Source organism: Cibotium barometz, chromosome 60, assembly GCF_041138505.1.
Source record: "Cibotium barometz isolate CiBa-2024 chromosome 60, ASM4113850v1, whole genome shotgun sequence".
NCBI lineage: Eukaryota > Viridiplantae > Streptophyta > Polypodiopsida > Cyatheales > Cibotiaceae > Cibotium > Cibotium barometz.
Window position 1 is genome coordinate 17,085,774 of NC_141105.1, and position 14,576 is coordinate 17,100,349.

The window sequence follows — 14,576 nt, forward strand, 5'->3', positions numbered from 1 at the left end:
AAAGATTTTTACAGATGACCTTGGTGTACACTTAAAGTGGAAGGAGCATCTTGCTCATCTTCTTAGACCAGCCTTGGAGTATGCCAACTCTATCGCATCTCATTTGAGCCCACTAAAGTATGGATGCGCATACATAAGACCCATACTAAGAAGCATGAAATCCTTCCATGGTCAACATGCTACAAGACCATAGGGCATTTCTAGTGCCTCTACAAATGGGTTTCGTCCTCTTCACTGAATCATAGAGCATGTGTGCCAAAGATGTGTGGCACTTCGATGCGTAGTCTCAAGAGAGGGCAAAGGAGGCACAAGAGGCATTGTCAAACACTTAGCATATCCTTTCAATGATTTACGGCAAACACACTGGCAAAACCAAAGCAAACCTTGCAAAAAATTCCCATCACAAACTTCAAATAGTTAGTTACATCCTAATAGCCCACATGACTTGTCTGTGGACATCTCCCTCAAATACCGGTAGCCTCATGACCTTGGGATGCTAATAGCCCACACGACTTTGGGATGCTCTAGAGGAATGAGAGATATTTAAAGCACACATCTGCACGTATAGAAGATTCCTCTTGTTTAAGCTCCACCAAAAACTTGAATTGCAACTTCCATTAACGGCTCTTGTAGGCTACGGGGAACAGTCTGGCAAAAGCCTGATGGAGAGGGAGAGAGAGGAGGCATTCCTTATAGGCTTCACTAAGGAAACCCCACAGCACTGAACATTGCCTACATGAGCAAATCCCTACATAAGGATAGCCTAAAACACGAAAGGAGACCCTACAGTTCCAGATTGCCTAAAATAGGCACGTGCGGATTGAAAGGAGTGCAAATATAGACACTTTTGTGTGCTAAAAAGGGTAAAGTTTCAGAAATCACACACAAAGAAACACAAAGCCACACAAAACAAAAAAACAAAAGGTTGTCCTTTCAAAATCAAGGAGCAAAAGATTAAAGGAGTTATAGTGCCCCATATTGGAGTGGGATGATTAGTTGAGGAATGCTTTATTAAGATCCGAATCAAATAAAGCCACATACTCGATTACACGAGGTGTACTTGGAGTGATGCTCTTACACAACGAGTCAGCAATCTGTTGGAGACTATCTGCCTCACACTTGAGTCTCTCAAAACCATGCACAAGGCTTTAGATCCTATAAATTCGAGATTCTCATTGTGAGTCATAGTTTGCAGGTCCACATTGAGCATGTAAAAAGGGCCAAACTTTTGAGAGACCTTTTTTCTGAAAACAAAACCACATTATCTTTTTAATCTGGCACAGGATTATGCACACATTATGCCAGGAATCTAATGGTTTAATTTTTATGTAGAAGGAGCAGGCTAAGGCCCTTGCTCGCTCTGCACATACTTTCCAGTCATTGAAACCTTTGTTTAAGTTGAGACATAGTTGCTACTTTGGGTCACAATCTTACTTATGAGGGTAGTTTATGAGGAACCAATGCTGATATTGTAAGATTAGTGTCCATGCACACAAACACAAACCACCCATTGCCCAAGAGAAACGTTTTGTTTAGAAGGCTTTTGTGAGTGAAGGCTTACTAGCTATTAACGACACACGATGATTAAAACCCCAAAATTTTTATACCTTATTAAGTTCTTAAAAAAGCAAAGAAATAAATACAAAAGCAATTGCCTTGATCAGAGGAAAGGGAAGATTCGATTTGGCCACTATTATTTTCCAATGCAAAATTTACTAAAAATATGAGAAAGCACTTCATCTGAGACGTCATCCCCACTTATCTCACCAAGCGCAATAGCTGCCTCTTTTAAATCAGTTGTCCAAAAATCCATTGGTATATTTTGCTCAATGGAAAGTCTAAGCCTTTCCAAGGCTTTGCTTGCCCTTAAAAGTTGCTCAGCTTGTCTCTGCACAAAAAACCAGTGGCTTGTTAGAATCAAAAATGATGGGAGCATTAATGTAACTAGAAAAGATATAAGAGACAAAAAATTAACATAAAATCATGTGAATACCTACTCTCAAAAAAAAAAAAGTGGATCCTGGGCCTATCCTCATCATAGTGCCAATCATATTAATTCCAATAAGCACATAACATTAATACCTTTTTAAACTGTGAACAACTCTTTCAACGCACAAATTAAGAGATAAATTGCCACTCAAGAATTCAAAATGTATCTAATAACTTGTGTCCCATCCCACTAGAGCCCTTGTCCATCCGTATGGCTACAGCTTGGACTGGGCTTCTATTACTGTTTATGGTTCTCTCCCTGCCTCTCCTTCATCTGTGCCAGTAATAGTGAGCACTCCACTCACTTGTACTGGCTTTCGGTCAATTATGTAGTATGTGATCAATTCTAAGGTCACACCGCATTCACCTGAAAATGTGAGCAATGTTCAAGTCAGTGGCTACTGTGAGGCAATAGTGCTCAACTTACACCCTAAAATGCAAACACCCTTGCAAGTGGCATCTCCCATAATTGTGTCCTCCCAACCTGCAAGAGCACAGCGATCAAGCTTCATATAGCATGGTGTGGCTCCTGCCTGAGAATCAGCTTCTCCTGTGTGCTACAACGGCTGACCTATGGAGAATCTCCATTACAGGCACCTTGCATTGTTGCATTCTAACAAGCCTCTAACTCGTTTTTCAAACAAACGTCTTAACAGAGGGCTCCATACATTTCCCTTGTTAGAAAATCTGCTAAGCCCTCCATGTCACTTTGACCTGTGCCACAAGGAAACTTGTAGGGCGTGAGAGGTGTCAATAAGTTGCTCTGTAATGTGGCAAGGTGTAACATGCAAGGCTTCCTGCTGAGATTCCGTCACTCTTGCCTGCTTCAGATTCTGCACAAGCCTACATCACACGATGGAACTGCTCACACTGGTACCTATCATGGGACTGTTAATGCTTATCAAGCAATTACTTTCTTCTGGCTGGAAAGAACCCTAAGCAGCGAAGTATTGTGTCATGGACCTTTTGCATCCCAAAAGTCCTCTCCCAACATATTTGCAATCTACTGAGTAGTCATTCTCAATCCCAATAAAGGCTTTGGCCTGTAGATCATTATATTCTCGCAAAAGGTGAGAAGCTAATGATCTAGAACAACGTGGTGCAGTGCACAGGAGCACCAATGCAAATACATGAGTTGCACACAGTAAGTGAACCAAGCCCATCAAGGATGAGAAGCCACCCGGCAGCCTGCTCATCCCCACTTTTCACCTCCTGCAGCAACTTAATTTAAGTGATTGGCTATAGAGAAAGCCAGACAGGTAACATCCCAGATGTGCCCTTACTAGACCACCTCATGTGAAGAGGGATTAAAGATGCTTGAAAAAAGACCGAGATATTAGCATGCAATGTCAAAGAAACATTCAGGCTCTTAAGGCATGAGAAAAATATCATGTCAGCAAAGTATCCAAGCAGGGAGTCCAAAAGAGAATAGAATAACGGTGTTAAATATCGGACCTGATTAACAGCCCACATTTGGCCACTGGATATCACGTCCCCTGTGCCAATTAAACCAAGCAATGCTGCTTCGAGATCCTCAAATCCTAATCGGTGTATGGCACATGTCGGAACCACTTTGTCGAAAGACCTTGCAAACTCTGACTCTTGAATTGAGGTGACTGAGGCTTGATCAATTTTGTTGATGACAAGTATCGAAGAAGCCAGCCCAGAGCATGTTTCCTGTGTTTGTAATAACCTCTGGAAAATTTGAGAGTCTCCATGTGTCCAACCATCTTGCGCATTGACTACCATTATGATCACATCTGCCCCTGTCGCAGCAATGACTGACCTTTCAACTCCTGTTTGCAGACACAATCAAATTCTGATATTTTTGAAACCTCTGTAAGGTAAGACTTTACATTACTCAAAAAAAGCAACCATGGCATGGACATCAGTTCTCACCTATGCTCTCAACCACATCATCGGTTTCACGAATTCCGGCAGTATCTAAAAGCCTTACAGGAAACCCGCCCACCACAATACCTGCTTCGACTACATCTCTTGTTGTTCCAGCCACGTCAGTGACTATGGCTCTCTCAGTCTGTAAAAGCATACAAAAAGAGAACCTCAAACAATAAGCATGCTCTTAAAAGTAGTACATACATTCCCCGTAGCTGTATCTTCTATCTCAGTTACGTGCAACCATACCTATGTTTTAAGATGATACATGTTTAGGTGTATATGTGTTTGAATTAGTAATGTACACAATGTGTGATATGTATGATGTGCATATGCATGCATATAAATGTTTATGTACATATATGTATAGTCATACATGCAGTTGTATGTAAGCATACGTATGTATGCAGGTGTGTCATGCAGCATGACTTTAGACACAGTATGTACTTGTTAATAATATATCATAAATGTGTCCACCAAAAAACAACTCTCACCTACTTGGCTCCAAGCATTGAGCAAACTTGACTTCCCCACATTTGGTCTCCCAACTATGGCCACCTGCACTAGAAAGAAAACTGCCTCAAGAGCGTATCAAAAGTAGCCACCATGATGTCGAGCTATATCAATGCCACACCTCCGAATGATGTAGAGTGCCATACCTGTATGCCTACTTGCAGAAGCTTTCCACGTTTTTCGGTTTTTAGAGCTTGCTGCACTCTTTGCCACAATTTCTCTACTCTTTGGATTAACAAGCTTATGTCCAGATCAGGTAGTTCGTCGTCGAAATCAAGTCGAGCATCCATCTCTGCCAGCATCTCAATACACTCCATTCGCAAAGACTGCACTAATGAAGATAGACCGCCCTACAAAACAATCTCTTTCAGAAACCAAGCACACATGCCCCAATACAATGCCATTGCATCAGAAGACGATAATGAGTGGCCAACATTGCAAGTAGCATAACAGAAAACAGCCTTAAAAGGCTAGATACAAACTCGCCTCCATGTACCAAGCGAGGATCGAGGAACAAAAAAGGGGGGAAGGATGCATTTCTCCTCCGGCTGGCCGCTCTATGAGGAGAAGGCTATCTTATACTGTATACAAGAGATGGGGGAAGGAATAACCACACATGTGGTCTATAGTGCCAAGTGGGCTCACCACCACTATCTGTGATAAAAGTACAAGGTCGCCATAGCCTCAAGAAGGCTTCCCAACGCTTCCACATACGGTCAGAACCACCCTGAAAGTTCCCCCACTGGCCATGGAGGGTATGAATGATGTCAAGAGTCCAGTGACCAGTAGATGGGACTGGGACTGGGACTGGCACTATCGAAAAGCGTAGGTGAGAGACCTGAAGAGCTAGCCCCCCACCTTCGTCCTCATAAGCCAGAAAGTTGTGGATCAACTGCTAAAGCTGTCCAATGCAAGCCCGTGAGAAGGCCCAACAACAAGTAATATACCACATGGTGGCAAGAAGAACCTCGTTCACCACCACAACTTGGCCAGCTAAGGAAAGCCTCACTGAACTCCAATATAGAAGCTTCTTCCGAATGCTCAAAAGAAGAGGAGCTAAATGCTGCTCTCGGTAGATATCGATGCCCACCTGGCATCCAAGATAACAGACTAGAGTGCCTCTCAAGATCCACTGGAAAGGCTCAACTAGATGCCAAGTCGAGTCAAGCCAAGAGCCAACCCAAAATCCACACCAACTTGTGCCAGTTGATCTGTGCTCCAGATGCGGGACAAAAGATCTCCATCGCCTGAACAAATCTCTGAAGGTTCCCCACGTCTCCAGGTAAGTATGTTGTTGTGTCATCTGCGAACTTTGAGTCCGGCATCTCCTCTTGTGCACGGATGGGGAGACGCAATCCTTAAAGCCCAGACTCCTGAAGTGAGAGAAAATTGTTCATGGCCTCAGCAACAAGTAGAAAGGCATATGGTGCTAAAGGACAAACCTGTCGAACCGAGCAAGAAAGAGAAACTTGTCACCTCTGGCTCCCTGAATGAGAACCTGACTGTGAGAGGCCAAGCAAAGTCCAGAAACACCACGGATCCACTTCTCCGAAAATCCCATCCGGCACATCGTCCCCTCTAGAAAGCCCCAATCAACTCTATCGTAGACTTTCCAAAAATCTAGGAGGAGCACAATGAGATCCTGCACGCACATCCTAGCTGAAGTTGTCGCCTCCCCGAAAGTGACGATGTTCTCCAAAATGCTCCGATCCCAAACAAAACTTGTCTGAGTATCATGAATCAAGTCGGGGAGGAATAAAGAGAATGTGGGGGAGAGGGAGAGCTTCAAACCCTAGCAAGCAAACACACACACACAAGAGAGAGCAAGACACAAGAGAGAGATGGATGGCTGAATTTTCTTTAGGCATATGCTCACTTATGGTAGTGCTATGTGTGAACAGGGCTTAACCAAGGGCACTTTTTCCCATGTGGTTTTTCCCCTTGGACATCAAGTGTGAAAGGACACTCTAACATATAATATTTTGTACTTCTATATTATATGGATGTGGCACACATGCAAGGGTTGACTTGCATTTTGTGGACACCACACTTTTGGCTCTCTCTCTCTCTCTCTCTCATTTCTGTGTGAGCTTCTCTACCCTGCACCTAACCCTAATGTGCAGGTTTGCATGTGTGAGTGTGTGAGTCCAACACCCAACAATTGGTATCAGAGCTGGGAGCTGGGAGCTCGCCCTGAAATTCTGCTGCTGGAAGAAACCTGCGAAATTCCGTCGACGCTGTGTTTTTCCGTCGCCTACGGAATTCCGTCGCCGTCCGTCCGTGGATTCCGTCCGGACGTTCTGCCGTTGCTCCACCACCACCGCCCAGTTCGCGGCTGGCTCTTCCATCTCCAGTCGGCGCCCAGTTCCGTCGCCACCCAGGCGCGCCTCAGCTCCATCAGAGCCGCCGCCATCTCGACTCGCCGTTTCGTTTCGGCCGACCACGTCCGTCGACGCCCCTCCGTTCCGGCCGTCGACTCCCTCGCTCCTCTGTTTAGGCCGTCTCTGCTCCTTCTCGACCCCCGGTTGCCGTTCTTGCTCCGGCCGACCGCCGTCCGTCCTCCGCCATCGACTCCAGGCACCCGCGAACCTGCGCGCTCGCCCTTCGCCTCTGCTCGCTAGTCCAAGGCCGCCGGCAGACCCTGCCCGACTCCAGTGTCATGCGCCCTGCTCGTACTGCTTCCCTATGCGTGTTTGCGCCTCACTGGCACCCGACACTTGCACAGCCCCCGCCTCTGGTTGGTCCGACGCCTGCTCAACGCCCACGCTCTGCAGGCCTCCTCGACAACTGCAGCTCTCCTCGACACCTGCAACTCTGCACGGTTCCACCTGGCTGCCAGCTACACGCACCAGCCTTCAGCTCCGTGTGTTCCTCAACGTTGATTCTCCAGCTACAATGACTCCCTCCAACGGCTGTTCTGCACGACTTGGCCAGGCTGCTGGCCCGTTACCTCTATTCGACTGTCTGCTCCCCGCCTAGCACCTGCTTCCTCACACGTGCTGCCAAAGGTATTCTCTGTACAAATTTTTGGTCAAACACAAATACAAAAATTGCAGCCATTCCAGTGCAGGTCATATGCAGATTTTGCAGACACTTCTGTGCAAGTCAGATTGAAAGGAAAATTGCAGGTCCAATTTGGGGGATTTCTCAATTTCAGGACAAGGTGAAAAAATTGGGCATTTTGCTTTGCCTGCAATTTGGGGGTTTTCAAAATTGAGGTCAAAATCAGCAAATTGAACCTCTTTCACTTGCAAAAATTTGGGGCTTTGTGAAAATTGGCCGATTAGATGACAATTTGGTGCAGGTTTACACTTGCTTTGGTTTGCAGGCATACATTTGCACAGGACATTTATGCATACAGATGATGGCATTGTTATGCAGCAAACTAAGTACATAAAAAGTTTGCTAAAAAGGTTTCACAGATGAATGTAAGCCGATTTCTACTCCGGTAGAACCAGGTGTACGGCTTACTATGCATGATATTGGAGAGCCTTTTGAGGCCGGCATTTACAGCCAGGCAGTGGGATGCCTCATTTACTTGTGTAACACGAGGCCAGACATATCTTTTGGGGTGTCTTTGTTGAGCAAATTCATGCACAGCCCAGGCACAAAGCATTGGCAAGCAGTCAAACGCATTTTTCATTATCTTAAGGGTACCTTGGATCTTGGTTTGTTCTTGCAGCTTTATGCATACAGTGATTCAGATTGGGCTGGTGATTATGATACTCGGCAATCCACCAGTGGAAATTGTTTTTTTCTTGGCAATTCATGCATATCTTGGTTGAGTAAAAAGCAACCCACTGTTGCTACATCTACTTGTGAGGCTGAGTACAGGGCAGTCTTTACAGCTACAGTAGATTGTGTATGGTTGAGGAGACTATTGGCTGATCTTCGTGAGTGTCAGCAGCAGCAAACACCCACCACCATTCTCACTGATAGCCAGAGTGCTATGGCCGTGGCACGAAATCCAGTATTTCATGCACGTACCAAGCACATAGAGATTCATTATCACTATGTCAGAGAGAGGCTACATGCAGGGGAGATCAGTTTATCTTATTGCCCTACTTCTTCTTCTCTACTCAACCAAAATAATATAAAGATAAGAGTACACACTATATGGGTTAGTACTCAACTACTACAACATACAAGAGCCGGTCCATAATGTGAACGCGACTAAATGAGCTGGCTCTATAACTATGCCAGTCTCTAGTAATCCAAAATGGCTATCACACAGCCTGCCATCCCACTGGCTACATATCACTCATAATATCACCAACCATGCCAATGGTGTAGATACGGAAGCTATCACCCAGGTGGGTCATCAATGTCCGTCGTAGCACTAGTTGAGCTCGATATCTCAACACTTCTCCTCGAGCTCAACTCCACACACTGCACTCCAAGTAAGCTCCTAAACCTGTGGAGCTTCTCTGTGCCCAATGCCTTCGTGAAGATGTTAGCCACCTGGTCCTCTGTGCTGACATATACCAGATCTACATCTCCTGCTAGAACCTTCTCCCTCACAAAGTGATAATGCACCTCAATGTGCTTCGTTCTAGCATGATATACTGGGTTACTGGCCAACTGTATGCTGCTCATGTTATCACAATATATGACAACTACCCTATCCACGGGCTCTCCCATGTCACCAAGTAGCTTCTGAAACCAAGCTACCTCACAAGCTGCCATAGCAGCACCCCTGTACTCTACCTCTGTACTCGACAAGGCAACTGTTGGCTGCTTCTTACTACTCCAACTCACAGCAGCACTCCCAAATGAGAACATAAAACCACTAGTAGATCTCCTGTCTGCAATACTACCAACCCAATCAGCATCTGACCCATGTAGCTGTATCTCTGTACCAACCTCATAGAAAAGTCCATAGTCAACTGTGAACTTTATGTACCTGAGAATCCGTCTAGCCGCATCCAAGTGTGGCTTCCTAGGGGCCTGCATAAACTGACTCACAAGTCCAACAACATAGCCCAAATCTGGCCTTGTAATGGTCATGTAGATCAAACTACCCAATATGCGCCTGTATGTAGTGGGGTCCTCCAAAAGCTCACCTGTATTTGCGGAAAGCTTTGTGTTCTGTTCCAATGGCACAAAAATAGGCTTACAACCTGTCATACCATACTTGGACAGCATGTCTAAGCCATACTGCCTCTGCAATAGCAAAATGCCATGAGGTGATCTCACCACCTCTCTGCCCAAGAAATACCGCAGCTCACCCAAATCCTTTATCTCAAACTTCTGCTTCAAAAGCGTCCTGACATCATGTATGTCTGCATCACTATCACCAGTGATAATCAAGTCATCCACATAGATGACTAATAGCATGATCCCTCTATTTGTCTTTTTAACATATAGTGAAAAATCTACATTGGATATCTGAAATCCAATGGTAACAAGATACTCCCCAATCTTATTTGACCATGCTCTGGGTGCCTGCTTCAAGCCATACAAGACTTTGCGTAACCTGCACACAAAATCTGGATGTGCATCACTCTCATAACCTGGCGGTTGCATCATGTACACTTCTTGCAAATCACCATGCAAGAAAGTATTCTTTACATCCATTTGATGTAAAGACCAACCCTTCGCTGCAGCCATAGCAATGACAGCTCTCACGGTTATCATTCTTGCAACCGGCTGAATGTTTCCTCATAGTCTATGCCATAAGTCTCCGCAGCCCTTGGCAACCAATCTTGCCTTATACCTGTTCACTGAACCATCAGCATTGTGCTTGACTTTATACACCTACTCACATCCCATTGCCTTCTTTTCCTTAGGCAAAGGCACTAACTCCCATGTTGCATTTGCATCCAATGCTGCCATCTCCTCATCCATAGCATCTTCCCATTTCTTATTTCCAATTGCCTGCTCAAAGCAAGTGGGCTCAACCTCCTGTATTGCTTTTACCATGTAAGCATAATGATGGGCTGTATATCCATCATATCTCAACCTGTCAACAGGATATCTAACCCTCGTAGACTTGCGTACACCTGGATCACTGCCAGGTGTCCTCAAAACAGCCCTGGTTCTCCTAACACCAGGAGTAACCACAGACGGAATGCCAAGTTCCTCATCAAGGCTCTGCTCAGAGCCACTAGAGTCACCATCCACATATGAGTGACCTGCTGACAGATCAGGCACAAAAGGTTGATCTACCTTTTCCTTTCCTTTCCGTGATACATGTGTACCTGCATCATTTCTCAACCTGCCTAACCATGGACTAGCATTGGATCCACTGCTCGAGGACTCCCCAGGTCCACTCAGCACCTATGATTGCTGCTTTTATCTCAAGCATGTTCACATCCAGAGTGAACATCCTGCCATTTCTGTTACCCTTTGTAACTAAGCGACACTTATTTTTAAAGTCTTCCACAAAACATCCTTGAGGATACCTCACTTGCAGACCCTGCTCAACCATATGTCCAACAGAAACCGGGTTCTTTGTAATATTCGGAACATGAAGTACATCAGCCAAGTACTTCATTTTGCCATCCTGCATAGACAATGGTACTTTACAACATGCGTAATGGGATGCGCAGTATCATCACCTGTTTCTACATAACTTGGTTTTTCCATTTTCTGCATATCTCTAAACCACTTAGCATGACTGGTCATGTGGTTAGAGACGCCAGAATCCACATACCATATATCCAGAGTCACATGGGGACGGGGGACGGGGACGGGGGACGGGGACGGGGACGGGGAAGTGCCGTCCCGGGGACGGGGTCGGGAACGGCAAAAAAAAACCTCTTTTTTAAAAGCAATTTAGGAGTTGTATGCATGACATACATATAGAGAGACACTTTGAACAAAATTTTACACCGAATAGACAAAAAAACAAGAGTCATTTTGAGCAAAATGCGCTAATAAAACATCGATGGCACACTGATTATGTGATTGATAGTCTGATAGATACAAAGAGATAAGTACATGCCTCATGGGCAGTGAGGGTTACAAAAAAGAGTGGGTACAAAATAGAGATACTAGATCGATCATAGATGATAGATCACAATAGATCATGCAATTCCATGCCCTTGAGGCTTGAACCACCGCCCACTCCACGACTAGTGTAGTGGACCTCATCCCACCATGACCATGTGTGCACCGCCGGCCTCCTTCGTGAAGAGCCCGCAACGGAAGATGTGGCGGCGGCGCCTTCACCTTGAGATGCCATGAATGATGATTATTAAAACAAGTTCCCTTGAAACAGAAGTTCAAAAAGATTTTCAGAAGGTGCATTAGAAATTAAGTATAATCTGTTCAGGAAAGGACAATGTAGAAGAGAATGAAGTTTCAGATGAAGACATGATAAGACTCTTAGAAGAGTTCAAGGATGTGTTTCAAATTTGAGAAGTCTTCAGCTAGTAGTGACAGTGATGAGGATTAGGATCACAATCACAATCACGATGAGGATGAGGATGAGGATGAGGATGAGGATGAGATCTGATCTCATTGGATTCTACATAGGCTTCACTATTCAGTATTTATGTATTGGCATTGGTGTTCTCATTTTTCATTGATGTAGCCTCTTTGACTTGAGAGCCTTGACTCTTCATTTATGGCTCTAGTGACTATTTTCCTATTTTTCATCTATGAATCATGATTCATGAACATAAATTTTTGTCTTATGAAGATGTGTTTGAATGTTCATGTCATGATTTCTTATAGAGAATGACTTGTGTTACAACTGATGTGTAGCTGTGATTTATTTATAGTTCAAGTTTGAAGATGGTCATGACTTCTCTTGCAGATAATACAGCTCATCTACAACTCATATGATGTGTTAATTTGACATCTTGTGCAATGTGCATCAATATTTAGATGACTACCATGAGCTTATAACTTGCACTTTCATATAAGGTGAATTTGGGCATGTTCTTGGATTCATCTAGGTATACATACATACATACATACATACATACATACATACATGCATGCATGCATGCATGTATGTATGTATGTATGTATTTAGAGTCTATGTACAAAGATATATGTCTATCTTTGAGTTTTTTTACGAAACCTCTCAGACAGCATTTCATGCATGGACCGAAACCTCCCGAAACCTCTGAAATTGAAACTCCCCGTTTCAAAACTCCATGGCTACCATGCTCCCGCCTGGGTCCAAAAGGAAGCTATGGCATGATATCTGTACTCCACCCTCCACTTCTCTATGGATCTGAGCGCCGTACGGGCAGCAGCCAATTGACCCTTAATCCACGGGCTATCTAGGGAACTCTCCTGAAGTCGCTGAAGAGAAGTAAGGCCTTGGCGAATGCTCCTCTCTTGCACACGAAATCCAGCCAATCTACTTTATGCTGCCTCCTGCAGTAAATTGCTAATCTCACCTAGGCCCGCATCCAAGGTGTCTACGGATGACCCTGAGAGAAAATCCAGCCCCTCCCATGTCTTCTCTATCATGTTGCATATCTCGGAGTTCTAGATACAGCTGTTAGGATCCGAGTGCTCAAATGTTTGTCCTTCCTCCAGGGGTCCTCCAGAGAAAATAACAAGAGTGTGATCAGAGAAAGTAGTGCCTGCCAAAATACCGATCATGCCCCCCCCCCCCCCCCCCCCCCCCCCCCCGCGCCGCGGGCCCCGCGTGACCACAAGCCTACTCATCCACATAGAAACTATCAAGTCTAGAAAGACTGGGACGGGTGCTCCTCTTGTCAGACCTCAAGAAGCATCGACTCCCGGGGCTGCGTCAAAACTCTAGTAAATGCCAAGGGTCTTGCCCCCTACAAGCCAGGATCAACTCCTCCCAAACAGAGTACTCTGAGCCCGAAACTATAGCCATGCCTCCTCCGAGTCTATCTTATGCTTCCTCTATCATGTTGTAGTCCCCACCCATACACCAAAAGTCAATCGATGGAAGGGACTAGCGAACTGTACTCCAGAAGGTGGCTTTTCCTGTAGCGGCGTTCAGAGCATATACATTTAAAAAGGCCACACAAGCCTCTCCAATCTTGATGGTCACCCATCGAGCCTAATCAGTGTCAATGGTGCCTGAGCCAACTACTACTGGCAAGTGTTGCTCACTGACAAAAATACAAACTCCCCTCACGTCCCAGAGGGGCCAAAAGAGGGAGACCAGAAAGTGTGACCCTTGCTTGGTAGAATCTTCCCGTAGCCGACAGGTATGCCCATCTTAAAGATGGTGCTCTTGGAGGAAGAGATATCAATGGGTCCCCCAACTGCTGCTCTATGAAGCTCTCCTCTGAGGACGCCGCACCTCTGAAAGCATTGGGACTCCCCCAAACCTTAGATTTTCCATGAGGCAATCCACATATCTAATCTCTATGGGAAGCGGAACTATCGGAACTGCCCTCTCCACACAAAGAGTCTCGGGCGTGGGTTTCAATGGGGAGTAATCACAGTCAATCCTAGGACAAGACGTGCCAAGTGGGCGCATATCTTGCCCTCCATGTGGAGCCACTCTATCCGAGCCTAAGAATAAGCATAATCTAGACTCCCCTTGTCGCAATGCAGGTATATGTGATACTGCTACTGAGATATGAATGAACACAAAGAGCAACACCTCCAAGCTGGAGGACACACCTCCCCGTCCTGATCTCTGTGGCTCAAGCCTCCCAACTCCCCTTGTCGCAATGCAGGTATCTGTAGTAGTGCTACTGAGATATGAATGAACACAAAGAGCAACACCTCCAAGCTGGAGGACACACCTCCCCGTCTTGATCTCTGTGGCTCGAGCCTCCCAACTCCATCCAATCCAAGGGCCAAAGATGGGTAAGCACATCGATGATGCGTAGATCATGCAAATGATCAGAGAGCTCGACTGCCTGCCCCTGGATGGCGGCAAACACCGACTTAGTATCCCATTCTGTCCCCACTGCTGCATTCAAGGTGAAGGAGAAGATCATCGCACCAATCTCTAGTGTCGAGGGCCTAGAGTAACGAAACACCACACAAATCCGAATGGGAGCCACCGTCTCCGCGAAACTACGAGTTTCTTTGATAGGAAGACATCAGAAGAAACTGTAATCTACTGGCTACCCTAGAACCCTTGGGGGGGGGGGGGGTGTTACGTGTGCTGGCAACTTTGGCAGGAGAGCCGTCATCGGAGAGGCGAAGATGGTCATCTCACCCAGCTCTGAGAAACGATGAATCAAGCGACGGACTGAACTCACCAGCAGCACTGCCTCCGT

The 14,576-nt window shown here is 45.5% G+C and overlaps 1 protein-coding gene across 8 annotated transcripts in view; it reads right to left on the reverse strand.

Annotated features, from left to right (window-relative positions):
* Window positions 1-915: 915 nt before the first annotated feature.
* Window positions 916-14,576, reverse strand: part of LOC147605060 (tRNA modification GTPase) — a 76,620-nt gene continuing 62,959 nt past the window's right edge. For 5 of the 8 annotated variants that reach the window (XM_086793979.1, XM_086793974.1, XM_086793978.1 and 2 more), the window contains 5 exons: window positions 4,545-4,748; window positions 4,384-4,443; window positions 3,889-4,027; window positions 3,445-3,785; window positions 1,582-1,888 (listed from right to left, as the gene is read on the reverse strand). In XM_086793979.1, coding sequence (XP_086650105.1) covers window positions 1,694-1,888; window positions 3,445-3,785; window positions 3,889-4,027; window positions 4,384-4,443; window positions 4,545-4,748 — 939 coding nt within the window. In that variant the 3' untranslated portion in view covers window positions 1,582-1,693. Of the gene's footprint in view, window positions 1,889-3,444; window positions 3,786-3,888; window positions 4,028-4,383; window positions 4,444-4,544; window positions 4,749-14,576 lie in introns of all 8 variants that reach the window. The other 3 variants (XM_086793980.1, XM_086793981.1, XM_086793976.1) reach the window with 2 other exon arrangements.